This window comes from Coffea arabica, chromosome 1c (assembly GCF_036785885.1).
Source record: "Coffea arabica cultivar ET-39 chromosome 1c, Coffea Arabica ET-39 HiFi, whole genome shotgun sequence".
NCBI lineage: Eukaryota > Viridiplantae > Streptophyta > Magnoliopsida > Gentianales > Rubiaceae > Coffea > Coffea arabica.
In genome coordinates, this window is record NC_092310.1 from 753,709 (window position 1) to 781,560 (window position 27,852).

The following is a 27,852-nucleotide window of genomic DNA, read 5'->3' on the forward strand; positions in this document are numbered from 1 at the left end:
GAATCGAATTTGAACGAGTTTTTTTTTTTTCAAATTTGAAAGTTATCGAACCAAAAAAAAATGTTCAATGTTGGCTTGACTAGTCAGCGAACCAAATTCAAATAAACTCTTATTAATTCGAACTCGATTCGAATACGGAATAGTTTGGTTTACCTTTCCGTGGTGCAAAAATGTATGAACGACATTCGACGCGTTCAACAAGCTACATCGGTATATTTGTGGTACTAAACAGTACCAGGAATATACGTATGGTACCCAACAAAACTACATCCGATACTCATTACTTCTAGTGGATGAAAATTTCCCTTCAAGCATTGAGAATTTTCCTTGGGTTTTTATAAGTCGCTGATAATGATATACATTGAATACGAAAAACGTTCATATCATGCTTCTTAGTCATTGTCTTTAGTATTCTAAACAACGAGCTCATTTTTTTTTCCTTTTTTGTCTGGGGAGGAAAGGGGAGGGGGCGCAAATTCAATTAAAGAGTTATAAAAACAAGAGTATTTTAGCTGTAAAAAGAAATTGACAGATTCCATATCTTAAGGTTTTAATTCCACCCCATCGACATACGTTTATTTGTCAAGAAGCCCAAATGAATATCAAGTTGTGAATGAAATATTCATGTGTGCCATTGATGGAAAAAAAAAAAAGAATTAGAGATGGTTTTGTAAATTCTTTTTCTCCTAACAAGGGGTTTTATGCACAGAAAATTAATGTTACCACTTATCATCCAAAAAAAAAAAGGCAACCAAAAAGAGAATGAATCCCAAATGATTTTGTCAAAACTTTTGTTGTGAATGGTGGGCATAGGGATATAGAATTGTGAAAAAATTTTCAGGTATTGAATTTCTTAGTTATAAAATTATTACGTAGAAACTTGACATTAATTTCAGAGCCAAAAAGTAAAAAATAAAAATAAAAATGCAGAAACTCCCAAAGTTGGATGATCAGTTGACCAAAAAAATCAACTTCTATTAAAAATAAATAAAATGCACAATTTCAATTTTACCATTTTAGTTGACATTACAAAATAGAGAAATTCTAACACCCTTTTGAAGAATCACACCTTCAGCATAAATTCTCCGTTGGATGGTGAAATAATTATTTTGGACCCTTATATTATTTTGAAATAATTATTTAAAATTTTAACAACAATCGACATTGAAAAATAGAAATTGAGAAAATAATTCCTTGAAGAGACCATAGAATTTTTCAATAAACTATATAAATATGTGTTTGAGTAATGATAGTAGGCAAGATTGAAAATTGAGCCCGTTTAATATGACATAACATCTGAAAATAATTACTCCATGGAGAAGGATCGATGAACTACTAATATAACTACTTCACCTAAAATTTTTTGCCTCCACCACTGCTAAAGCTTGTATTGTAAACCCAATTATGCCAATCAATGATATAGCAAAACAATTGTTCAAAAAAGAAAAAAAAAGATTCAATAGCCCTTGAACCATTCAAATGTAAAGGTTCCAGAAACTTGTACTGTAAGATTGAAGAATGCTCATAATCATATTGTGCACGAATAAATTTTATACAGTGATGATGGGATTGCTTTATCCTTTTGCCTCTACTTTTTTTTTTTTTTTTTCACTCTGGCAAACCGATCCTGCGACATTTGTACTTAATGATATTTCATATCAGTTTCAAGAAAAAACGTGTTGCTGCATGTTATTTCACATCATTCCGTAATTTGGTTTGAGGGATTCCTCATTCCATGATCCATCTCCTTCTACACCTTCCTACAGTTGATGCATTTATTGTTGAGTGTTCTCCTAATAGATCCCCAACCAAAAAGCATGTCGCAGTTTTGTGGTTAGAAGTCATTCTGTCGATTAGCATTTTATTGATAGAATGTTTTTATTTGCCTGTTTGTGAATCTCTTATTTTTTTTTAGGCTTTAGCATAGTGAACTCAATATGCTACACACACACATACACACGTGTGTAATGTGCATGTGTGTTGAACTCTCATTCCAGGTTCTTTTGCTTCTTGAGTTGATCAAGATGATAGAATTGATATAATGCTTTCTTTTTAACCTAGGTTCGAACCTCACTTGGAATATCTGACCGTCACACAGAATTTGTCTAGTGCGTCTTATTTTCCCTTATATAAAAAAAGGGCTCCATAATGGTGTATCAAGAATCAATCCTGTTCATCTTTCATAGTGACACTCAATATGTACACTCATGGATTAAAGAAATGAAAGATGAAAGTAAAGGAAACTTGGCACACACTTGAACAGGTACACATGGCGATCCCTAATCGATCAATCATGCTTATGGCATCTGATCAACGAAATTAAGCAGTAGAAATGAGAAAGAGATTACGTACTCAATTTAACTACAATTATTTTGCCTACAAGAAGGAACCATCTAGATATGGTCAATCAGTAATTCGACTTTAAAAGTGTTTTGATACAAGAAAATTTTTTTTTTTCCCGTTCCTTTTTGGGTTTGAAAATCCAGGAACAAAACTTGGTGCGTAGGAACAGTGATCTGCATTCTAGTATTGTCCACCTCAATTTGACTTTTCTGGGTTTGAGGTGTGACAACTAACACTCCAAGTGCTTCTATTCGTTGCCGTGAGCTACAGCAATTTGTCCTTTTAGTTGGAGGTGTGACGATTGGATGTACCATTTTGTCCTTATTGAATGGCTTCACTTTGACGGACGAAGCAGTAGCACTAAAGCTGGCTGTGAGCAAAGCAACCACTTTGCAACTAAGGAAAGTGCAATTCCAAGTAACTCCTCAACCACATCCGAACTCAGAAGGCAAGTGATATTAGAGTAGTTACGCTGGTGGAAGATATTGTCCAATTGAAAGAGTTGTCTCATATGTGCTCTTTTTGTCTAGTTAATAGTGATAAGAATCATCTAAACTTTAGGATTAGCATATATGCCTTAGGCATCACAATTGATGAGGAACTCTTGTTTTCTCAGTGTCAAGCACACTAATTTGTAAAGTTAACTCGAGTCTTTGCTCGTACTTGTATATGTTTTGGAAGTAATATAATCAAATATCATTTCGAAAAAAAAAAAAATGGCTTCACTTTCACAAAAAAAAAAAAAAAAATTATGGCTGCACAGAACCATCTATTGCATCAGAAATCAGTCACTTGTCACCATTGGTGCATTGTCATTTGGCACACCGTCCATCAGTGTAACACGTTAGCTACATCCTTCAGCAATTTTGTCAAAAACCATAAGATGTAATTCACTTTTAACATAAATTAAATATAGAATAAACTTTTATCAATTCCATATGTAACGTTAAAAACGATGTACATATGATGATATGAACCTTACACTCTTTTTGATCAATCTTTGACGTTAACTATTCAAGACCGATCATTCTCACTGATGACCGTTCCTGCTCCGCGTCTTGATGGGCAGCAAGTTTCAGTCTCTTGTCAAGGACATGACTACCCTGTAATGTTGCACGGCCACATTCTTCTGAGAAGAGAAAGCAATCATAGGACTTCTTGTTTTAGGGTAGCAATTAGATGCTTGCAGTAGCTGGTAAACTACTTTGCAAAGAATAATTATGTCATAGGTGTTTCTTTGCATCAATTAGGATCCAAAATTGAGTGTCGACCATCAATTGGAGTTTGGAAGATACGGATCAATGTTAATTGTTGTTCCATTATGTGCAACCAAGTGGACGACTACTATAAAATAAAATATATATATTGCGAACGAATGAGATTGATCATCAAGCTTGTTTGGCCATGGTAACATCATGATCTCCAATGCACGCGTGGGACTTAAAATTTTAATATTTCTTAGTGCATTGCCTTATTCTCATATCATAATTGAGAAAGTCGGCACCATTTTTTTTAATGGAGAAAAGGCTAAATTCTTGGATGTTATTGCATTAATATTATATGAAATGTGAGCCCTTTTCTTATCTGATTCTAATATTCAGGACAAATATTATATGGTATATGATTCGATTAGACACTTATATTATGGTAACTTGTATCTTCATTTTCAATGATTAGAGCTGACTATTACAAAAGCATAAGAAAATACTCGTAGTTATCATTGTTTCCATATTTGTGGCTTCTTTACTGCCAATTTGAGGGGGCTTTAGATCCTCTGTTTCCAAAATAGTCCCTGTCCCCTCTGTCCCTTTGTTATACAACTGTCACGTGTCTCTAGTTTTTTGTTAACCCAAACTCAAATAAATCGATAATAATCGGTTTATAAGTTTTGTTAACCCAAATTCAAACAAACCGACTATCTTTAGAAGTTTTGAATTATGAATAGGCAAGGGTTTGATATTACAAACCAACATGATAGACCATGATTATTCAAGTATTAGCAGGGTTTTTAGGTGTACTTAATAAGAGTGGTTGAAATTTTATTACTATTCTCTTATTTTTATTGGGCAGATGATTTTGGAATTTGATTCTCAAAAAATCAAAATCACATTCGATCATATTTCAAACTATTGTTAGACAGATATTACATTTTAATTATGTTGGTACAATTTTTTAATCTTGTTTATTCACCATTTTATTTTTATTTTTTTTTCAATAATGTCAATACCGTGCGTAGCACGGGTATTCATACTAGATATTGGAATTATGAATTGGAATTTGGTTCTTTGAATTTGGGTTAACAAAACTTCTAAACCGATTATTATCGGTTTATTTGAGTTTGGGTTAACAAAAGGCTAGAGACACGTGGCCGTTGTACAACAAAGGGACAGAGGGGACATGGACTATTTTGGGGACAGAGGATCTGAAGCCATTTGAGGGTGCCTTGGTGATTATGTATGTAGTCAATCGCAGACAGAATCCTCTATCCATTATGTCTGTCCACTTTTCTATCTAATAGAAAATTATGTAGTTCCACTTACTAATATTGCTAATGTGGCACATAACATTGGATGCATATTTAGGGAATGTTTGATAAATGGGTTTCAAATTCAATTTTAACATGTACGACTTACTTTCTGAATTAACATGATCGCATGTAACTGCAACACTAACAAGTTCAAGGATTCGTCCTCAAATGTTTGCCTAATCTCATCTGAATCATGCAGTGTGGAATTTCAAAGTAGAAGGCTATGAGTACAATTGGGCATAAACAAACATCATTTATGGATATAATTGAATTTAAAACCCATTTACCAAGCACTCCCTAAATATGCATTCAATGTTATGTGCTACATCAGTAGTATTAGTAAGTGGAACTACATAGTTTTATATTAGACAGGAAAGTGAACAGATATAATAGACAGAGGATCCCGTCTGAATCAGTCGACACCTTTCAAAAATTTGGGTGGGATGTTTTTATGTTCCATAATGATTTAAGCTTTTCGATCTGGTATATAAGATAAGGAATGTCAAAACTTTTAATACCTTGTACATGCAGAAGAAGTCTGCTTATATAGATGTTTTTTTCTTTTTGAAGTTTTCATATAGAAAGAAGGTAGGAATCAGGAGCAGAGAAAATCAAGTTGGTTTTGAACAAATATGTGATGCTAACACAAAATATACCAATTTTTTCCTCATGAACCATTAGAAATATATATATAGGGGTTGAAGTGGACAAAAAATCATTGTTCTCCACAAATTGACTGCATATATAGGTTCAATGTAGCTACCCTCTTCTTCTGGTTGAATGGCTGCTGGATACATTGGCAAAGTCCTCCTTTTCTATGTGCTTTATTGTACAAAAGGACTTGGAATTCTTGAGGGGATACGAATCTGTTCCAAAATCCAAGAAGGTGAGCAGTACTGGTTTTGGGTGCACCCACCAAACCAATTGGACACAGAAAGGAAAGCAAAGATTGAACAGGAAAAGTGAGAATCTTCTTCTTCTTTGACTTGAAAAATAATGATAATTAATCACAGCAAAAGGCATTATTATTCACAAATGCGCCACGAACTTCAGTAATTGTCACTTGTCATGCAAAGTCTTTCTTAACAGTAGCCATCAATTATAAGAAAGGCATTTGTGACCTGACCAAGGAGTTTCTTTAGCGGCAACTAGACAGTGGAAATGTGTGTTTTCGCCCCTTTTTTGGGATGTGCCTAATTTCCAAATTTAATTATTTGAACTGCTAAAATTTGATGTCCTTCTTAAACAACAGAGTTGTACTAATCATGATTATGCACCAGAATTAATTAATTGTCATATCAAAGTAACAAAAATGAGATGCGAAACCACACTATTATATCTATGGCTAAAATGAGATGAGGGACAATTGCATATAAAGACCCCTTTTCCCTGCATCATCATGTTCGTTTTTATTTCTTTCTGTTTTCTTGTTTGGTCAAATGGAGGCTGAAGCTGCTTAATTACATAAGGTCATGACTAAGCACAATCATTAACCCTATTATGATTCTCGTTAGGCAAGAATCAAGCCTAATGTGGCTCAATTTAGACCACTGTCCCTAGCTACATAACATGGTCCCTATAAAATAATATGTACATTGTGGTAAAGTAACCAAACAATACATGGATATTGACCATTGAGCGACAAGTTTCTTTCAGAATCAACATTTCTCAGTGCTTTTTTTTTTTTTCTGGGAAGACGTCAGACATGGGCAAGTTCAAGAAGGTTTGCGTCTTCTGCGGAAGTAATTCAGGGTACAGAAAGATATTCAGCGATGCAGCTTTTGATCTTGGAAAAGAATTGGTTTGTTGCTTCTGTCTCTCTCTCTCTCTCTCTCTCCCCCCATGCTCTTTTCACATGTGTGTGTGTGTATATGTCCTTTTGTTTTTTGTTTCTGCTCTTTTACAAAGATATATGGATAGAGGAGCTGGCTTTTGATTAGTCTTTCAACAGTAACTGATGGAGATGGTACAAAATAGGTGCAAAGAAAGGTAGACCTAATCTACGGAGGAGGGAGCATTGGTCTGATGGGATTGGTTTCCCAAACAGTATATGATGGTGGATGCAATGTTCTAGGGTATACATGCCAAATTTACTCAAATTCATTTCGAGTTTAAACTTGAATCAAATCAATTGTATTTGTCATGGACTATTTAACTTGTTTGATACAGCTCGTCAAATACTAACTCTGCCTTTGTGTCTATTCTTTCTCCATATATACATATATATATATAAAGAGTGATTCCAAAGGCTCTCGTTTCGGTAGAGGTATGTATGTATATCTGATTTCATTGCCATGCCAAGTCTCTCCAACCCTTTCCCACCTCCCTATATATATATATATATATACCTCTATCTCTTGGGTTTTCTTGGAGATAATTGGTAAGCAGTTGATTAATGAGGCATGATGAGCAGATATCAGGCGAGGCAGTTGGAGAAGTGACCATAGTTTCTGACATGCATGAAAGGAAAGCTGAAATGGCTCGTAGGGCCGATGCTTTCATAGCTCTTCCTGGTATTCATCTTTCATCCTCATCCCACTTCCTGTTAATGTTTCATGCTCATCCCAATTTTTTTTTTTTTAAAAATTTCAATATTTTTCAAGCCCTTTTCTTTAAGAAAAAATTAAACGGTTTGCGATTGAGGGTGTCATATCTAATTCCCTTTTTTATCCTAAATTGATTGAGAATTTCGGAATTCTTTTGTTTGAATGAGTGAATTGATCAAACTTATTTTTTAACTTAACTAGCTTGGAACAATTAAAAAAGGAAAAAAAAACCTACTTTATAAGCATATACATATGCTATATAGTATTAATAACTTGATTAAAAAATTGCTGATTTTCTGTTTTGGGTGATACTAATGAAGGAGGGTACGGAACAATGGAGGAGCTGCTTGAGATAATATCATGGTCGCAGCTTGGAATTCATGATAAACCGGTACGCATGTTTCATGTTCCAACACTTTGGCATCATTCTTGAGGGCCATTTTGAGCTAATATTTCTGCTAATCTTTCATCTGAGATTAATGATTTATTGGACCACATCACTTTATAATCCAACCTACCCTCCAATGCATAGAAAAAGTGGAGAAAATGCATTTGATAAACGTAGAATGCCTCTATATATGGGAAGGAGGAATATAGAGTAATTCCATTCTAATAGTGTCAATTTGCTACTCTTGTCTTTTGGGACTTTTTTAGTGATTCATTTTGATGCTTATTATTTACAACTAACAGCTTCTATAGCCTTTTTTTTTTTTTTTTTATAAAAAGAAAGGGAATAACTTCTATGACATTTAAATTAATCTTCATTGCTTCCAACTTCCTTTTATTAGTAACAAAACAATGAACAATTTCTCCCAAGAGTCCAAAAAAAAAAAAAATCAAAGGTCAAAATTTTAGTTTAAGATTCATATTTGGCTTTTTTTCTAATGTTTTGTAGAATTTTGTAAATAATGTTTGCTTGGTGTTGCCGGCTATATAATATAACTCTAGGGCCTCATGGAGGATTAAGGCTTAAAATGATGTAACTTGTCAAGTTGAATGGATATTTCAAGTTTTAGCTCCTTAGTTCTTTAACTTAGAGTAATTTAAAAAGTTTGTAATGCTTTAGAAATAGTGCATCAATTCTTCATTCCAACCTGGTTAATTTCACTTTGCACTCTTCAATTATCAAATTCCCACTTTGATCTTTGAATTTCAAAATTGGACACTTTAGTCTATTAACTATAAAATCCATTCCACTTAAGTAAGACCTTTGGGGAAGTGGGATAGATTTTATACTTAAGTCAAAATATTTTAGGGACTAAAGTGAGATAACTTTTATAATTTAGGGACTAAAATTGGATATGTGTTATATTTTAAGGACTAAAGTAAAACGGATTTAATAGTTTATGGACTAAAGTATCTCGTTTCGAAATTTGAAGAGCGAATAGAAATTTGAGTATAGTTGGAGGGTGTAAAGTAAAATTGATTCTTCCAACACTGGGGAACAGTGCAATCAAGGATCAAAATTCGCGCGTTTTAGCAAAGAAACCTCGTACTACGATTTCGTTTAGTTAATACTCCCGCCAGCCCATTTTGATAGTCTTAATTTTTTTTTATACAATTTAAGAAAAAATGGTTAACTTTGTTGGAACAATAAATTTAGGTTGCTATTTTCTAAAATACCCTTATATTAAATAAAGTACAACTTTATATTAACTATTTATGGAAACTTGAATTGATGGTTTATGGAAACTTGAATTGATGATTAAGAAAGAATTAATCCTCATTTTACATTATTTCACATTTTGGCTTGAAAGAACAACAAAGCTGGCTTTTCATATATCAATATGTTTTGGAAAATCTAAATGTATTAAATGAGGTAGGTTAACAATCTATATTAAATAAGGTAGTTTATATTAATAACAACCTACATTGAATAAGGGTATATTAGAGAAATTAAAAGATAACTACATTCTTCAATTGGAAAGTGGACTACAATTTGAAACAAACGAAAAAGGAAAACAGGACTATCAAAGTGGGACGGAGAGAGTACCATGCATGCTTCTTAATCAATTCCTTTTATTGGTCCAAGTACCTAAAAGCCTAAGGGCTTGTTCCCAACTAATTCTAATTCTGTAAAAGTTGATTTTCTAGAATTGATTTTTAAAAATCAAATTTATTTAGAGTAAGTCATGTGTTCTCATCTATAGTTAGAAAATCTATTTTTCTAAAAGCATAGACATTCTTAAACAAAGTCGTAAAGCTCATTTTGACAAAAAAGAAGACCAAATGACACTTATAAACTGCACAAGTGACTTTTATGATAATTAAATAATTTTTTATATAATTAATTATTTTCTTATGAAGATTAAAAGTTGGGCAAAAAAAAAAAAAAAAGGAGAATAGGGACAAATTAATAATATGAATCTAGAGCTGCGATTGTGAATAGGAAGAAATGGTGAGAGACATGTGGCAAAAAAAAGAGTTATATAGTAATCTTCAAGTAGATTAGTAGTTAAGTCAAAATTTGAAAGATATTTTTGTCTATATGAAAAAGTAGGCCAGAATCAACATCTAAAAGCAACTTACAACATGCTTCTGATTTTCAGATTTTTTGGACTCGAAAAATCTAAAATTAGATTTTTTAAATCAGTTGAGAACGCATCAAAATTGTTTTTTGAAAATCAAAAACTAAAATCAATTGAGAACATGCCTAAAACTATAATAGAATGAGAAGTCGGTTTCCTTTTTTTTTTTTTCTGGAACAGTTTCCATTATTGGCCCTAAATGATATTTTAAAATAACTAGCTTATTCTTATTATTAGTCGACTATATAAGGTTGTGTTTAAGTGGTACCAAGAGTATCCTTTCAAGCATCTAGTTTGTTTTGTAGATTTTATATCAAATATTTTGCTATAAGAAAAAAGAAATCTTGAAATGACGCCAATCACCGGAAATAATTTTTGTTGCAAATTTGAACATTTTATTAATATGAAACTATTTTGGAGATTAAGATTAGAAGAAGGAAAAGTTTTCACTTAGTTTCCGTTGAGTTATTGAGACGTAAAAGTACTAATTTTTTTTTTATATATGTTTATAAATTCATTTAGTCTTTTTTTCCACAAATACTATACAATGGTATGGTATGGTATGAATGAAGCCCTATATTTATCTTTTTTATTTTCTAATTATGTTGGTATTAATGCTAATATTGCTCATCATCATTTAGCTACTGCATTTATTTTTTTTCTCTTTGCCAACTATTTGTATAGAACTAATTTCGAGATTGAACACAGTATTTTTTCTAATCTCCCTTTTTATGTTAATTCTTTCTGTGACTTCAAAATGTCAAGCTTAAGACACTTTCCATACCTAAATTTCCAGTCAAATCAATTGATTACCCCCCCCCCTCCCCTTTTTGTCTCTTTGAATTTAATTATTGGATAAAAATGGGGCAAAGGAATGTGAATGACAATCAAATTAAGAGTCATTATGAGTAACTAATACACTCTTATGCAATTATTACTCACAACAGTACTTCATTTAGTCAAGCGAAGGACTGAGTATTGTTGAAATAGAATCTTTTAGACTCTAAAAAAAAAAAAATGGGAACCCCCCTTTTTGTTGCTATAATTTCAGAAGTTAACTGCTTTTATGCAGTTCAAGTAGCTGATTTTTTGTCCATAGTTTAAAGTTTGGTAACAATTGGTGTGGTTGGGGGGGAAGTGAATATAAATAAAAACTCAGGGACCACATTATAATAACTAAAAGTATGGAGGTCAAATTTTCAGCTCTAATGGTGCAATGTTAATATGAGGCTCAAAGTGGAACAACTACTAAAAGACTTTTTTGTTTTTTCTGTAAAAAAAGAAGGGGATGAATGCAGTCATCAATAAGATTGTGATATAATTAGGGCCAAAAAGGAAGAGAGATGATTTTGCAACCAATATTCACAAAAAATTGGGTTTTAGCCATGCATTTCTTTGAAATAGTTTGTCATTTATGGCCCTCGAGATACACGCATTATTGCACTTCACGTCTAGTTTGATTTGGTCATTTGCATCAATTATATGCATCGATGGATTCAGTATTTTATCGATAACTTTTTTACCTCACATGTATCAAATCACTGCAGTATATTTTTTGACAAAATTTTCAAAAAAATTGCAATCCGAATGAGCTCATAAATATTTTAGTAAAACTCCAACACAATATTCTCACCAAAATAACTCACTATTGCAAAACATCAACTCTCAATATACATGACACTCCTAGTCTAATGGTCTTTAGCCCCCCACTCGAACACCTAATGAATATTTTTTGCTATTAACATATCCAAAGAACAATATATTCAGTAAACTAGGTTGGAAATCTCATAATTTACTTTTCAAATCATCTATAAGATGATGAGACTCCTTGTTCTACCATGGAAAGCAGATAAATTGCCTTCTACACTCTATTAAATTTATACACCACCATGCGGTGCAATGAAATTAGATCGATACAGAATCTACTTCTGCATCTAACTCTAAAATAAATACAATAGTTAAAAACTAAAGCGTGTTTATTAAACACTCGTTAACAAAAATCAGTATCATAAATATTTGCATATTTTTTAAAGAATTTTTAGCAAAGGGTGATTGTTTCACAAATTGCATTTACAGGGTCTTCTATCCTTGAATCTCTACTAGTAATAGGCTAATAGTAATAGCCCTCTAAATTGATCGTAGCCAACCAACTCTTTGGTAGGTAGCTTCTTCCTTAGTAAACATATAGCCACGAGTGGTGTATTGCGATTTGAGCAAATTGGCCAAGATGACAGACCTGCACAGGTCCTTTGTACGAAGATGATGTAAGGCCACTCAATTGACATTTGTCCAAACTCGATGGAGATAGCCTTGAAGGGGACTTCACACCAGTTTTTGATGTAATTATATACTTGCAACATAATCATGTCCATCCACTCGAGATCATATCCAGTCCTATGTAGGACCATATTAAAATTGAATGTTTGGTGGGATAGACGAAATGTTGTGATTAGTTTTATCCGGTCTTTTTTGGATTTGTTTTGTGAGATTCCGTCCAATCATTGTTAGTGTTTAAATTTTTGACATATAAAAACATCATAATGTTATATTAAATAAACGTCAAATATTTTGTATAAGTATATCACTTTTATCTTGAATATAATGATGTAAATAATTATACACCAAATAATATAAAAAAAAGTACAACAATTGAATCGAATCGTACCAAATCCCAACCGCACTGCCCCTCTCCCGATCATTTGGTTTTTTAGGTAGATACTGATGACCCTTTTTTTTTTTTCTTTGGCGGAATGGATGCATTATTTGTTTTCAAATATGACAACTTCTTTCATGACTAAGGAGCTTTCCTGCGGTTTGCTGAAAAGTATTTAAACCAAAATTTCTGCAGTTGAGATTATATAACTTCAAGTGGTCAAAAATCGAAATGAACAAATCTCGAGTTTAAGATGATGTTATAAATTACATGATGAATGAATGAAATGCCTGAAACAGGTTGGCCTCTTAAACATTGATGGATATTATGATTGCTTGCTTGGATTATTTGACAAAGGGGTTGAAGAGGGATTCATTAGGCACTCAGCTAGACATATTGTCATATCTGCACAAACTGCTGGAGAGCTTATAAAGAAGATGGAGGTACAACCTGCTGTTTTTGTTTAGCCTTTTGTGTTCAATCAAAGTCATCATCCATTTCTCTATAACACAGAAAAGACACTGGAATGAAAGAAAGTGAAACATTAACTAATTTAATGAGAAAGTGGAATTGGTGTTGTTGTTTTTTGTGGGGGGGGGGGGGGGGGGGGGGGGGGTTGGAATGTTTTAACTTGGAAGTTAGGATATCAGTAGTTAGAATGGTCCTTCAAACCAAGAAGATACATTACTAGTGCAGCAGGGGCCCAAAGTTTGACAATAGCATCTTCTTTGCCAAAGCAAAATGAAGATTACGTTTTGATAGATGTAAACATCCCATACAACAATCATTAGACCAAAACATCATGTTCAAGCTCAGCAACATTGGAACACTGAGCTTAGTCATGTCATACCGTCTAAACTGCATTGTATTTCCAAGCAACCTATCCTGTTCAGGTTCCTCTTTGGTTCAGACCCTTCGTCATGTACGGCCGCTAGCCTTTACAAAGAGTGGGGGGAGGGACAAAGAAGGAAAGATAACCTTCAAGTAATGGAAAAGAAAGAGAACAAAGAAGAACAAACACACAACTCAAGGGGAGGAGGGGCAAAAAGTTTGATAAGGAAGCATTCTGGGCAAAGTAGAATGCTAGATATCGTCATACTCATAGATCATACTGAAACAAAGGTGTCATCAAATTGGCGTTTCTGAGCAAAGATTACTTTGTGCTGACTTACTGCTAATATCTTGTGCTTTATTTGCATTTGCAGGAATATGAACCATTGCACGACAAAGTTGCACCAAGCCAAAGTTGGGATGTTAAGGACTGTAAACTTGCAAAGTCGTAGTCATTTGAATGCTTTTGCCCAAGAATGCGTTCATACTCTATGTAACTTCCTATTTGATATCTTTTGTAATGAAAATCTACATAAATAGAAATGTCATTTTTTATAATCAAGATAAAGTCAGAAAGCAATCTTGAGAGGTTTCGGCTGTCATTCCTAAGCTTGACACCTATAAATTGCATTGGTCCCTCCTAAGCTTGACCCCTATAAATTGCATTGGTCCCTCGAGTGGTTTTCAACAAGACGCTTGAATCAAGTAAAAGAGACCACAAGTAATTCAAAAAGGAACTGAAATTTCAATGTCAGATATAAAAATCCTGCCATGTGCAAATGGAGAAGTTTAAAGTACTTTTAACATTATCATCACACTCCTCATACCAACATGCACACATACAGAATTCATATTTCTGCAGAGGAGAGAAAAACATTTTATCTTTGCCATCCACCGTGGAGCAAGTAGAGATGCTTATAGAAACTTGTGCTTACACCAACTACCAATAGGATGCTTACAGAAACATGTGCTAACACCAACTAATACCAGGTCTGGAAATGCATAGATGTTCTTCTGTTTAAATTAATGCAGTGAAATGCAGGGACGCTTTTAGGCTGTTTAGAAAACTAAAAAGAAACTGTTGTTAATCAAGAAACTTTTCATTCAATGGAAAATACCTGAGTTCAAGTGCGCAATGCTATTAGGTTCAGAACTGTCAATAAAAGAAATTATCTTCTATTCAGGATCTATGTTATTAGGACCAATTTTGTAAAACCCCAAGGATTTGCGAAAAGTCTTAAGAAAATATAAGCAACTCTTTAGATGAACTTGCAACTACCAACTATTTAAGACATATTTGACTAACCACGCAGTTCATCGTTAGATGCAGCCAATGTTAGATTATGAGAGTAGTAAAGCAAACAAAAAAGGAGTTGTGGATTGAAACAGGTTACAAGAGAATGACTGCTCTGAAATAAATCTATCTATCGTACAGATACATGATAAGACCAAGAGACGATCAATCAATACAATAATGTACCATGAATGAGTAAAATCAACAGCACCCTGAAATAAACTCAGTATACTCTTTCAATACAAAATACAAAAGGTGAAACAGGCAAAAGATTCTATCCAACCTGTTCAGGATTCTGCGATGGCAGAGATTTTCAACTGGTTCAGCAAGTATTAATTCCATCCTTGCAATCTTTTGTCAAGTTATAGAACGTTTCAACCCTTGTCTTTGCCCTGTAAAGGACTTCAGTGTCCACCTCAACTCTCATATATCCATCAAACTCAACTGGGTGCCCACCATTCAAAAGCCTTGTGTCATTGTACCATTCACTCATATTTCCCCACATTTCCTTGTAATCATCAAGCAAATGAACCTTGTAATGAGATCTCAGCTTATCAAAGTAATTGTAAAATGGTTCATTAGTAGCAACATACAAATGCCTCCAAGGCGTAACTGCTGTTTGCAGTATTTGATCGAGCGCCTCCGGAGATGTGTCAGCGTCAAGATGAGGCCATAGTTCCTTATTCTGTGCCTTCTCTCCTCGAACCACATGAACTGCATCATAGTCCCAGTCCATGCTCCCACTAATTGCCGTAACTATATTCATTAGTCTCTTTGATTTCCAAAGTGCATGCCAGGGCCTCTGGATGTATTTACCTGCTGGACCTTCACAGACCCGATACCAGTAGTTTTCCGGCTCAGGAGCATCAAATTGCCGCCATATAATAGTGCTCTTATCTTTTTTCAACTGCATTGGTGTAACTTTATAATCTGCAACCTTTCTCACAGGGATTTTCTTTTTATGTGTTTTATCCCATCTCTTCCAATCTTTATGGAACTCCTCATCATCCACAACTGATGCTGTCTCCTTCAAATGCTCAAAATCAAAGTAGAACCGGAAATCTTTTCCCTCCTCATCCCTATGACTCTGAGTGTAAGAGGAGGACAAGCAAATACTCAAATCCATCACAAATGTCCTATTCAGATACTGAGCCTCACCTAAAGCGCACAAAAAGCTCCATAGGTAATGATTCATTCCTTTACAATAATCCCCGCCATGTGAATAATACAGGTATCTCCCATTTCTAAATGCCAAATCTGATCCTACCACCGGAAGCGTATCATTTATTTCATCATCTCTAACAACAGGGGCAGTTTTGTTTCTCAGACCACTTCTAGTGGCATTTGTTCGAATCCTAGGATGGCGGGCATTCAAACCTGAGTGCCAACGCCCTGCATGGATCACCTTATAACTGCAATCATCCTTGAACCCAATGGTAAACCTTCTGAAATCCCTATACTTCCTCCAAGATTTCTCCTTCTTATTTCTAAACCTCCACGCTACATCACACTCATTAGGCGCCGAACCATTAACAGGATGTTGATAATCTAAAAATGCAAGGGACCTAAAGGCCCTCAAGTTGAACCTCTCTATAGTTATCAACACCCTAGGATCTGAGCAATTTATGACACCTCTATCTTCACAACCAGATTTCAAGCTCACATTTTTAAGATCCGCTTCAGTTCTCTCAATCACATCTTCAGTAATAGATACACTTACCCCTGCAGGAGCTAATCTTGGAGACTCGGCAATATCCTCACCAGTTTTAAGTACAGAAGTATCAGTTTTAAAAGTGGCGTTTTCAACTTGTGTAAAAACCTTAGTGAGGGCTCTGGAGGACTCCCATGGATCAGGGGGCTGGTATGTTATTGCAATTACGGTAACTATGAGAACTGAGAATACAAAAACTGAAAAACACACATTGCTTATGAATTTTATTAGGTTTTGCCCAATTGGGTCACTTACTGAATTTAATTCCTTCATTGGAGCAAAACCCTTTTTCCAAAATGAATCAAATTGAAGTCATAAATGAAAAAAGGCAGCAAAATTCAACAAAAGACTAGATCTTGACAGAAAATAGATAAAGGGTCTGCAAAAACAGAGGAAAGAGGCGACGGAGAAATTAAACAATTAGCTTAACTAACCTCTGATCTGAGAATGATTCTTTACTGCAGACACTGAATTAACAAGAAAAAATGAATCTTGACAATTATAGTGAGCCTCAAGATGAATAATTTTGCAGAATGCAGAAAGAGAGGAACTGAGGAAGGGAGGGAGAAAGGGCAAGGTTTTCTGTTAATCTGATATTTCAAGCTCTTTTTTTTTTATGGAGATTTGAGCAACATGAAGGAAAGGACTGGGATCTTGAAGTTGAGAGTGAGCTTTGTGACGGGTACTGAGAGAGGAGGAGATGTGAAGGAAAACAGAGGAATCCAGATTGAGGTGTGATTAGCACTAATCAGGAACTAAACTTCCAGAATTGTTGGTGAGAAGATGGGATCTTGAAAATTAAATTAACAATAACCTTTTCCGATCTAACCCAGAGAATACTTCAAAAAGCGTTTATGGCAGTGGGACCTTTCCTTCAGTAAACAGTAAGTAACTAGGAAAAGTGTAGAACTGTCAGACAAGGGTGTCAAAATTAGCGGAGGGAGAGATCTTATACTAAATACAAGACTTGAAATATATCTTAACGATTCTCAGTCATTAGACACACTCTCTTATGATATAATTTTGGATAAAGAACAAAAATGTTCAGAAAAACTCTTTATGATTTTAAATTGTATAATACGACACTTCATATTTTGATTTAAATTATAAAGATGACGGAATCCAATAAAATTAATTGGGACGGATGAAATGATAAAAATGTCATGATATAACTAAACAAAAGGCAGCTCAACAAATTTATTTGTTTCATTCTCTAGAGAGAGAGAATTGGGACTAAGTGGTAGAACATGTATATTTGTTAAAAGTTAGGTATAAAAAATTTGTTTTTAGGTTCCAGCATGTCATTTCTGTTAATTTTAACGGATTCCGTCACCTTTACAATTTAGTTCAAAATATAAGGTATCGTTTGATATGTTTTAAAACTACGGAAGACTTTTCTATATATTAGATTTACCACAAGCGATTTTTTGTTTTGTTTTTTACCCTATAATTTTAAGTAACATGATGAAATGACCAAGAACAATAGGCGCTGAATATTTTTCATCTTCATAGTTTCTTGTATTGGTGAAAATGACCATTGCACTTTAATATGAATTGTGTATTTAATTCAATTTATCACTGTGCTTTTGCCTCAGTATTGTTAGAACTTACTAGCAGTTTCTTTCTCATTTCAGGAAAACATGTAGAAATGATCCCTCGCATTTGTAACTTATACCCTTTTAGTCTCCCAGAGTTTTAAAGTAAATTGTTTGCCCGTAAATTATCTTTTGCCTTTCATGAAAATGTCATCCTATCACAGTCTCTTTACTCTTAGTAATTTAAGTGAATAAAACAGTACATACATAACTTTCTGCGTTTTTCAACATTTTCACCATATACCATAAAGCTTCATCACTCATCCTACATATATGGCCACCAATTCCAGCTTTATACTCTGCGTTCCAACATTATACACTGCATTAATGTTGAACTAAAGTTTATAATCTTTAGTGATTTTGTCTAAGCAAGTTCAAGATGCCTTGTATCTGTGACTAGAACGGCATGCAATGTCCCAGAACTGGCTTATGAACCGCCACATTTGGGGCTAGAGATATAAGAACATAGTTAAAATCACATGTGATGTTGATTTTTGAGTAAAAGATCAAGACAAGTCATAGTTCTAATCTATGCCTTGTGTTCTAGATTACCATGACAGACTTGAACCAAAAAAAGATGGTTTGCAAGCTTTTATAGCTTGTTATGTTTAGAAGAAAATCATGCACGTACAGTAATGTTCCAAGAAATTTCTAAAGTACTTCTGTTATCCAGTGTCATACTAATGAAGACAAGATTATCTGATACTAATATCAAAAAATACACCGGGGCTGATTTAGACCAAAAAGCAATAGGTAGAAATTACAGTGAATGAAGAGAATGGTTTTGAAATTTTTTCCAAGTAGTTTGTCAGTTATTGTAATTTTTTTTTTCATATTACATTGATGGATAGCATAACTCCCGTTACGGAAATTGTATATTCCAACTATGGTTCTATTCCATTTTAACTCAACCCGTGCTATACATCCACTATATGCATAATATGTATAGCATAACTCTCATAATGTTTGGACCATCATCCCTTCCTTGTTCTGTTGCATGATTCTGGTAGAGGAAATTCTGCACAACGTATAGCCATATAATCTAGAAATTAAATTACAGGAAGATACAAAAACCTTTAGTCTTTCTTATTAATGTCTGCTCCAGACTCTACGTGAATGTGTGTACTTAGAATTATGTATCTAAATGCTTCTAAGTGATACACGTACAAAGACACTGATGAATATTTTTCCTGTCATCTCTTTCATCTAAAGCTCTGGTTAAGTAGCTGACAGATGTATCTCAGCGCGATGCGTGATCATAATCATGAAAATGGAAGCTTTGGTAATATCGACAGTTTCAGATCGCATATTTACTCCACCTTGTCTTTTTTATTCCTGGTCATTAGGAGGTACTCTAGAGAATGTAACTACTTCACTATCTGGAACTACAGAGGTAATTGATTGGTAATAATATTACCTCTGTAGTTCCAGATGGTGAAGTAGTTACATTCTCTAGAGTACCTCCTAATGGCCAGGAATAAAAAAGACAAGGTGAAATAAATATTGATCTGAAGCTGTCGATGATTTTGCAGTGAAACCCTTTACGTCTAATGTCTTTACCCTTATCTCAAGTGGTCTCCCTCCTTCCCTGTCAGCCTCAACAGTGCAGGACAATGCAGAAAAGAAACTATTAGTAATTTGGAACCCATATAAAAGGTTAGGAACAGCAAACATTCTCAAATTATAAGGTAAAGGCTCTTATCTCTCTGACGACCGTGGGACTTTCAGTATGCCATAATGTGCATATGGAACATGAGAAGGGTCCATAAGATTTTCAATCAGAATCTCGTACCTGTAAATGCTTGGCTATCAGAAGCAACTTAAGAATAAAACAAACATTATTTGACATAACTTTTCAATCACTTTTTCTGTTTTTCTTACTACACTTCATAACATGAACACAAGAACCAAAACCATTTAGTTTTACCATCTTTTGAGTTTTACCTATTTCTCTTTATTGATTTTTCCCGCATTTTTCTCACCCTTCTTGAAGGAAACTAATGAATTTCTTTCTTTTTCCTTTGCATTTCCCAGAGCATGTATTGAATACCGACACAAGTAACAGTGAAAGCAATTTACTTCAGCATTCCATAGCGATAGCAGCCTTTTCAATATGATTAGAGTGCAAATGAAGATTTGCCTAGTATGAGCGTGGAACAACAACAACCACAAAAGCTATAATAAAGGGGGCAACTAATTGCTTACCCATATGGTATATCTCTAGTGATCATCCGACTGGTAAAGGATGGATCATCAATTTCCGGGCTGTATGGAGGCTTTTCCTTCGAAAATATGTCTTTGTACTGACTATCAGCATTAGGCCAAAACCAAAGAATGCCATTTAGCACACAACTTGGATATGCAGCTACACATGCTTTGCTCGAAGTATGGATCTGAACTTCCAAGCAAAATGTCAATCCATCATGCTTTGGTTTAGGTACAATGGAAATGGCAAGATTTGCATGTTTAGACTTGATGTATCTGCTATGTACAACAAAGTAAGCAAATGCATTTCCATAGCATCATCAAGTATCAGAATGAAGCTCCAAACTGGCATACTTAAACAGTAGAAAGCTATTGGCAATATTCAAAATTTCTAAATTTAGTATCGCATAAAAGATGTTCACAACAACTGGAAACAATATTCATTGAATAACTGTCCGACATAGAGGTAATTCAAGTTTTGAACCAAGCCAAGCTTGATTGGTAGATAAAGAAAAATCGCTTATCAGAACATTATGCATTTTCTCATAGAGCCTAGGTGGAGAATTAATTGAAAAAAAATGGAAAAAGAGAAGTGGCAAAATTTTTTGTAGATTTCAAGTTCATAATGGCTGATGAATGCTTAAAGTTCTTTTTACTTTTTAGATGAGGAGATTTTGAGTATGAAAAGGTAAAAACAAGCGGAAATGCCGTACTAGAATGACCAGACAGTAGGAAGACTACTAAAACCTGAAAATTTTCAGCGAGTTTGGTCAAATGAGTTCTGCTTCTTTCCCCCAGCTACTCTTGATTCCCTATCTACAAAGGGCCTCGAGTTCAGAACAGATATGTATGTATGTGAAAGCTTACAAGTGTATTAGATGTGGAAGTTATTAAATATTTTAAATTGGATTCCATCATCTAATCCTAAGGTATAAAAGACACTATGGCCATTTTATCATAAAGATCAAGCCTACATCAAATAAAAATTTCACCTATCCAATTTCACTGAATTCTCATCCACTTCCTCTGCTAGATTCAGATTTGTAGCTCGTGGTTTGCATATAAAGTTTCTGTCTAATTTCTGGTGGAGGAATCCGAAATTCATATGACTAATTGTCAGTTAAACATTGAATATCCCCATTCAATGATCCTGGCCTTAAATGTCACCAACAAGTTATCGTTGTATCCGAATAAGACACAAATAACTTCTTGCAATGGCTAGGTAAAGTGTGCATTATACTTGAGAAGTTTCCATCATATCTAGAGTGTTTTGCCTGCTTCAGTGCTAGTGATGAATATCTGCCTATGTTCAAACTCAAAGACAATCTTGTGCTATTCAAATAGGCATATAAAACTTTGGAGCTTTCTTCCAAACTTGATTATATATCTCAAAAAATTGGCTTTCCACAGCTAGTCTGCTATTGATAACGGTCCTACCTTCAGTATTGCCATTTATGTGCTATAATAGCTTTAATCTTTCAGCTACTACATTCTTCAAGAAAGAGCAAATTATCTGGATGGCCACCAAACTTTTGGAATCATCGAATTTTGATCATTGAACTATTAAAAGTTTGGTTTTGGCCATTGAACTATCTCAAGTTTAGATTTTAGGTCATTCCGTTAGATTTCATCGTTAAACATGATAGTTATGAGTGGTCGCATGATTCACGAGACAAAAGAAAAGGAAATAGTTAATGATTAAATCTGATGAAATGGTCCGGAATCTAAACTTTAGATAGTTCAATGGCTAAAATCAGACTTTCAATAGTTCAGTGATTAAAATTCGACGATTCCAAAAGTTCATTGGCTATACGGATAATTTGCTCTCAAGAAAGTTACTAAAAATTTAGATATAACAGATGATAAGGCAAAAAGAAAGCATGTGACTTGCACAGTGATTAAACAAATATGGATGTAGCAAACAGTAACAATGACACTGACTGAAAATCAATGCATCGAAAAGGAGAACTAGCGGATACGAAAGACGCATACTTCGCATACTTCACAATCATGAAAATGAACTTGTTAGCAATTTCAATTACCGGAGGACCATCACGGGGTGCCTGAGGAATGAATTTGCAATCGCCAGAACCACCAAAGCACCAACCATGATAAACACACTGCCACCTGCCCCACTGATCAATCCTTCCTTCAGACAAAGGAGCCAACCTATGAGGACAAGTATCATCAAACACCTTCCACTCATTCTCATTCCTATCCCACCACACAAGAATATCAATTCCCATCACTTTCTTCCCAAGTGGCCTCCTTTTGTCAAGATCACAAACAGGTATCACAGGATACCATTGTGCATACCAATCAAATTTCTCTTCTTTTTCTGAAGTATCAGTTTGTTGACCAAACGAAGCGTCTTTGGATGATTGATCAGCTGCTGGCATGGTATCAGTGGAAGAGATGGCTGTGGAAAGCTCGAATTTTGCTTTCTTGAACTGATATGAAGGGAGATGTGAATTGGTGGGGTGTTGATAGCTAAACGGATTATGCAAGATTGGATTTTTAATCTTTGTTCCAAAGGGTCTTCTTGGGATCAAATTAAGGAGCGATGATGCTGATGAAAGGGAAGTAGCTGTCAAAGTTCCCATTGCAGCTTCTTTAATGGCAATAGTTTGTGACTCCCCCAGGATTCAAACAGAGGTTATCTTGATGGATGCATATACAGCTGAAAGACGGTGCTGAGTGTGTGTGTGTGTGGTTTTTGGCTTGTGAGAATAGTACGAACTTCCAGATAAAGACTGAAAGAGGGCGCATCACCCCCATCATTGAAACTGTTAATTTTAGGTGCATCAGCTGTAAAAAGCTGAAAGGTGGGAAAAATCTTCAAGAACTTGACCACATTATTATTTACTAAGTATTCTGCCCTGACCCTATGCGTCAGGTAGGTAGGACCTGGTAATAGGAAAACAAGGGAAGGAAAAGACACTGGCCAGAGAAAAGCTAAGAAGAAGAATGAGGAACGGAAAAAACACAGCTGATAAAGAACAAGAGGAAACAAGACCGGCAAAAGTATAAGAAAAAGTAGCAGCTCCCAAAACTCTGAAGCGGTGCGCACTGGATTCGGCACAACTCACCACCTAAATTGCCTGGACAGCTGAGGTAAAGAAAACCAAGAACCGAAAGAGAGGAAATTGTTGACCGCCAAAATGTTCCCATCCAAGAGGCCCACGCCCAAGAGGCCCACGCGGACAGAAGTGAATTTCCATCAAACCATTGCCATCCAATGCCAAAAGACCAAAACACCCCTCAAAGTCACAAAAATAACGGCATAACCGGCTGATTCTGCACTGTTCATAAGCGATTGACGCTTTATATATGTAAGATAAGATAAGATAAGATTTGAGAAATTGCAAGACTCATCAAGTATGTGAAAAATGTATTTGGCCAATTTCATTGTAACCGTCCGTAAACATCCAGTAATTCTATCTACACCGTTAAATGTCCCTACTAACCAACACAAATGAAAAATATAATTTGAAAAGTTTTGTTTCTTTTATCGGCACGAAATCTTAACTATATTGTTAATCTGTTGTTGTTATTGTAGACAAATGTCCTTGCATATCCCCTAATAATAGCTCTTTTTACTAATTGATTTGAAAGTTCTTTTTTCTATTTTGCAAATATTTGGTGTGCAAAATTTTTCTTTACCCTCCTCCTTTGTGTAGTCCATCAACTAATTTAACTTCTACTATTCAAAGGATTTCCATGGAGACTACAAGTAAAATAGATGGATACCATTCATCAAAAAATGGAAATTAAGTCATTGGTTTGCAACATTGTTACTGAAGGTTTTATGTGTATAAAATTGGGTGTTTTTCTATCTCAAATCTTACCACCTTCTGCTATCATATCTCCAACATCTTTTCCTTCAGTAAGTAGTTCTTCCTTATCCTCAGTGTAATGATTGATGTGTGATAGTACATTTCCATGGCTCTTCTTTGGCACTTCTCGTCGGCAACTTTCTTGTTCTTGAATGTTATTTTGCCTTGGTTTTGAAGTTATTGAGTTATATTGACAAATTTTGGATGGAAAGTAAGAGATTGATTTTTGAAGAGAGAGTTTTAGGTTTTGAATTTTAATGGACAGTCATGCAAAATCAATTTCGGCGGGATATTTTTAAAACAGAGTTTTTAATGGTAGCTGAATCTATTAGGCTAAAGTATGTTTTAATTTTTTATTTTTTATTTTTTTTCTTGTTCACCAAATAAAACAAGAGCATTTTATCTCCATCAATGTGAATGCATAAGAGCGTCAGAGCCTCTTATTAGAGCTTGTGAGGGAACCGTTCCGGGCAAGGACGGTCCTTTTGAATGACCGTCCCTGCCTCATATCTGATCAGAAACAGGTGTAGGCCTCAGCAAAGCATTGATTAAGAAGTTCAAGTCAAAATCCCAACCAACTTCCGTGGCAATTAATAGGATAGCATCCAAGTTTCATGGCAAGTTTCATGCCCACTGGCGGGTCCATGAAAATAAATGAAATGTACATTTTCAAATCTCTGCACCTGAACAAGACTCGAGGCGATGGTAGCTCTTCAAGTTTCAGCCACTCATTGATGGTAAGAAGCACACCTTCACTTACCACAATGAACGCTTTCACCCTACCATAATTACCCAAGAAACATGAACAATAAATTCACAATAATGTTTGTTTGTCAGTGTAAATTTTTTTGTCAGACAAATATTTTCGTGCAAAAAATTCCACTAAAATAATTGGGCATTTTAAGAAAATTTTCTTGTGCTTGTTAAAATTCTTTTAGAACATATATTAGCTTAAATAGTTTGTGTAATCACTCCCCTACTCGGAAAAAAGAAAAGTCTGTCCAATCTAGTAGCTGGCTTACATTGTACTGCCCCGTTATTTTTCTCCATTTTTTCAACACCACGCATGCTAAAAGTATACTGCACGACCCTACTGCTAATACAAATAATATGAGCGGACCAGCCAATCCACACCCTACTGCTAATACAAATAATGTGTGCGGACCAGCCAATCACACCCTTGGCTAGTCCGCACACATTGTTTGTTTTAGCGGTAGGACTGTACTGCACGACCCTACCGCTAATACAAATAATGTGCGCAGATCAGCCAATCACATCCATGTACGCTTTTAACATGCGTGATGTTGAAAGAAGGGAGAGAAATGACATGGCGGTACCATGTGGTTCACACTAAGGGTGCAAACGAGCCGAACTGAGTCGAATTTTAAAATTATCGAGTTGAGCTAGACTAATTTATATGCAAGCTCGAGTTCGAGCTCGAGCTCATCGAGCTCGTAAAATGAAGCTCGAGCTCGGCTCGATTTAAGAAAAGGCAAGTTCGAGATCGACTCACTTATGGCTCGCGAGCCTAGCTCGAATTCTGGCTCGTGAGCAGCTCGACTTTCACTCGATTTTCTGGCTTGCATTTCGCTCGAATTTAGCTCGATTTCTAGTTCGAACTCGAGCTCGAAATTAGCTCGAGTTTTTGGAAATTTAGGCAAGAAAATAGCATTTTTATCCGTGTGGAGTTTTAGTCCTTAAAATATCAACAAACGCAATTCTAATCCCCAAATATCCAATTTGAAACAATTTAGGATAATTGAAGGATTTTTTTCCAATTTTTTTTTATGGAATTTAGTCATCAACAATTAGAAATGGCAATTTGAATCCATATCCACTTATCCATCCTAATAAACAAGTTTAAATAGATATGGATGACCATTTAAATAAATCATATTTATAGATTTGAGTTGTTTATCCATATCCATATAAATCAGTTCATCAGAAATGGAATGCAACCAACCAAGGCGGAAGAGAGACTCGTCTTGATTTGACACAAATGATCACAATTTTCGGCCATTTCACCTTTGCACCATAGTTTAAAAAGCTCAAGTCTGATGTTTGTTTCTGGATTTAAAAAATAAATAAATAAAACTTACATACTCCATTCTCACTAGAACCCCCAAATTAAGCACGTTCCAATCAAGAACGGCTCTCTCTTTCAGTTAAATCATGATTAGAAATATAATCCAAAGTCCTTTATTAACATTACACTACTGCAAATAACACACAAATTTTAGTGCAAAATCCACGAAAAGAAAGCAGAATTTGCGCTAACAAGGAATTCACACTTTACCGTCACTGTGATATCATTAATGCTGTTCTCTGCGGCAGATCTAGCACTGATTGTGCTGAAAGATGAAGACTTTAACAGAATCCCTGAAAGATTAGGAGATAAAAGAGAAAATCCATGTCGGAAAAATGCTGATTTTGATGATCCAAAGTTGGTTCAGAGTTTGAAGTGCATTTCAGCTTATTAGCTTGAGAAAGAAAGTCTCTGTAAAAGGGCCGAATAAAGCTCAAACTTTGCTGGAAAAAAACACTAACCAGGTAAGCTCTGAAAGCCGACTGAATCCCAATAGCCGCCACTTCTTGCCGCCAGTCTCTGCCACTGCTGCCCGGAGGAGTAAAGGAAACAGTTCCAGCCTGACGACCTCTGCAGCTGCCTGAGCGGCAGCAAGAGCAGCCTCGGCGACGGCGGCGGTGGCAGAATCGAGTGGCAGTTGGAGAGGACAAAACAGAGGAAAATGGGAAAAAACAAGTGGCAGAATCGAGTAGATGGTATCCACCCCCACAGGGGGTTATCAAGTTAAACTCTGATGCAGCTTTGGAGCAAAAGGAAAGAAGAATAGGCTTGGGGGGGGGGGGGGGGGTAGTGGCCAGAAGGGAGGATGGAAAGATAGTTGGAGCTTGGGCAGGAGGTGAAAGGAGGGACGGAAACCCAACAGTGGAGGAAGCCTTAGCAATCAAAAAAGCTGTATCAAGGCAAAGCAGAGGCGCTGGAACAAAGTGGTGATCCAATCTGATTGTAAACAGATGGTTGATAAGCTCAAGGATAGGAATGCTGATATACTGATGCTAAGTCAAGGGTTTGATGAATGTTATTTTTTTTTTTTTTTTGTCAACATAATGGGTATCTGGGCCCGTGGACTGATTATCGTACAGTCCAACTAATTCCACTGCGTGATTGGGAGAGGTTCACCCAAACATGACCAACCATGATAGTACCGGGAGTCGAAACCTTGACGATGGTACTCATCCAACTGGACTACTACTACCAGTTCCAACCCCGGAGGGCTTTGATGAATGTTACTTCTCATTTGTTAAAAAGAGATGGTAATTGTGTGTCTCACAAGCTGGCAAAATTTGCCATAAGCCTGTATGATGAAATTAGTTGGAAGGAATCTTTTCCATTATGGCTTACTAGTTTAGCAAAAAAGATATAAGAGCAGTTGCTCCAACCGTGTAATTAGTTTTCTGGAAATGGAATATGTTATCGTTTTTGAAAAAAAAAAATCAGAATTCTAGTGTGTTGTGTGTGTATACGTATAGATTATGCTTTACGTATCATGAAGGCTTGCTTAATTATGCATGCAACTTGGGAAAGCAATAGTTATATGGTTACAAAAAAATTGCAAATATATATCCTTACACTATATAAGAACGAGTTTAGGTTTTTAGATTTCAACCGCAAGAGTGGGGCTATTTTGGGAATGTGAGAGTGTTTAAAGTGTAATTGGAACATTGAGTACAAGTCAATATAGCTTTAATTTCACTATAATT

General features: G+C 35.2%; 3 protein-coding genes across 5 annotated transcripts; 1 reads left to right on the forward strand and 2 right to left on the reverse strand.

Moving 5' to 3' along the window:
• The first annotated feature begins 6,324 nt into the window (after positions 1-6,324).
• Positions 6,325-14,030, forward strand: LOC113688368 (probable cytokinin riboside 5'-monophosphate phosphoribohydrolase LOGL1). The gene is made up of 7 exons (XM_027206202.2): positions 6,325-6,671; positions 6,848-6,945; positions 7,106-7,136; positions 7,284-7,383; positions 7,737-7,807; positions 12,897-13,040; positions 13,803-14,030. Exons 1-7 carry the CDS (start codon positions 6,576-6,578, stop codon positions 13,878-13,880), a joined length of 618 nt encoding a protein of 205 aa, XP_027062003.1. The 5' UTR covers positions 6,325-6,575; the 3' UTR covers positions 13,881-14,030.
• Positions 14,031-14,781: 751 nt separating this feature from the next.
• LOC113688286 (uncharacterized) lies at positions 14,782-17,356 on the reverse strand. The gene has a single exon (XM_027206109.2). The coding sequence runs from the start codon at positions 16,704-16,706 to the stop codon at positions 15,045-15,047; it is 1,662 nt and encodes a 553-aa protein (XP_027061910.1). The 5' UTR covers positions 16,707-17,356; the 3' UTR covers positions 14,782-15,044.
• Positions 17,357-19,035: 1,679 nt separating this feature from the next.
• Positions 19,036-27,222, reverse strand: LOC113688505 (flavonoid 8-hydroxylase 1, chloroplastic-like). Of its 3 annotated transcripts, none has more exons than XM_072071607.1 (6): positions 26,617-27,222; positions 26,366-26,448; positions 22,276-23,530; positions 20,234-20,421; positions 19,731-19,820; positions 19,036-19,631 (listed from the first exon to the last, which is right to left on the reverse strand). In XM_072071607.1, exons 3-6 carry the CDS (start codon positions 22,834-22,836, stop codon positions 19,493-19,495), a joined length of 978 nt encoding a protein of 325 aa, XP_071927708.1. In that variant the 5' UTR covers positions 22,837-23,530; positions 26,366-26,448; positions 26,617-27,222; the 3' UTR covers positions 19,036-19,492. The 3 variants fall into 3 exon arrangements, with proteins under 3 accessions (XP_071927708.1, XP_071927653.1, XP_071928021.1); XM_072071552.1 differs by having other exon boundaries at positions 22,276-23,535; XM_072071920.1 differs by having other exon boundaries at positions 22,276-23,535; positions 26,366-27,222.
• Positions 27,223-27,852: the final 630 nt, after the last annotated feature.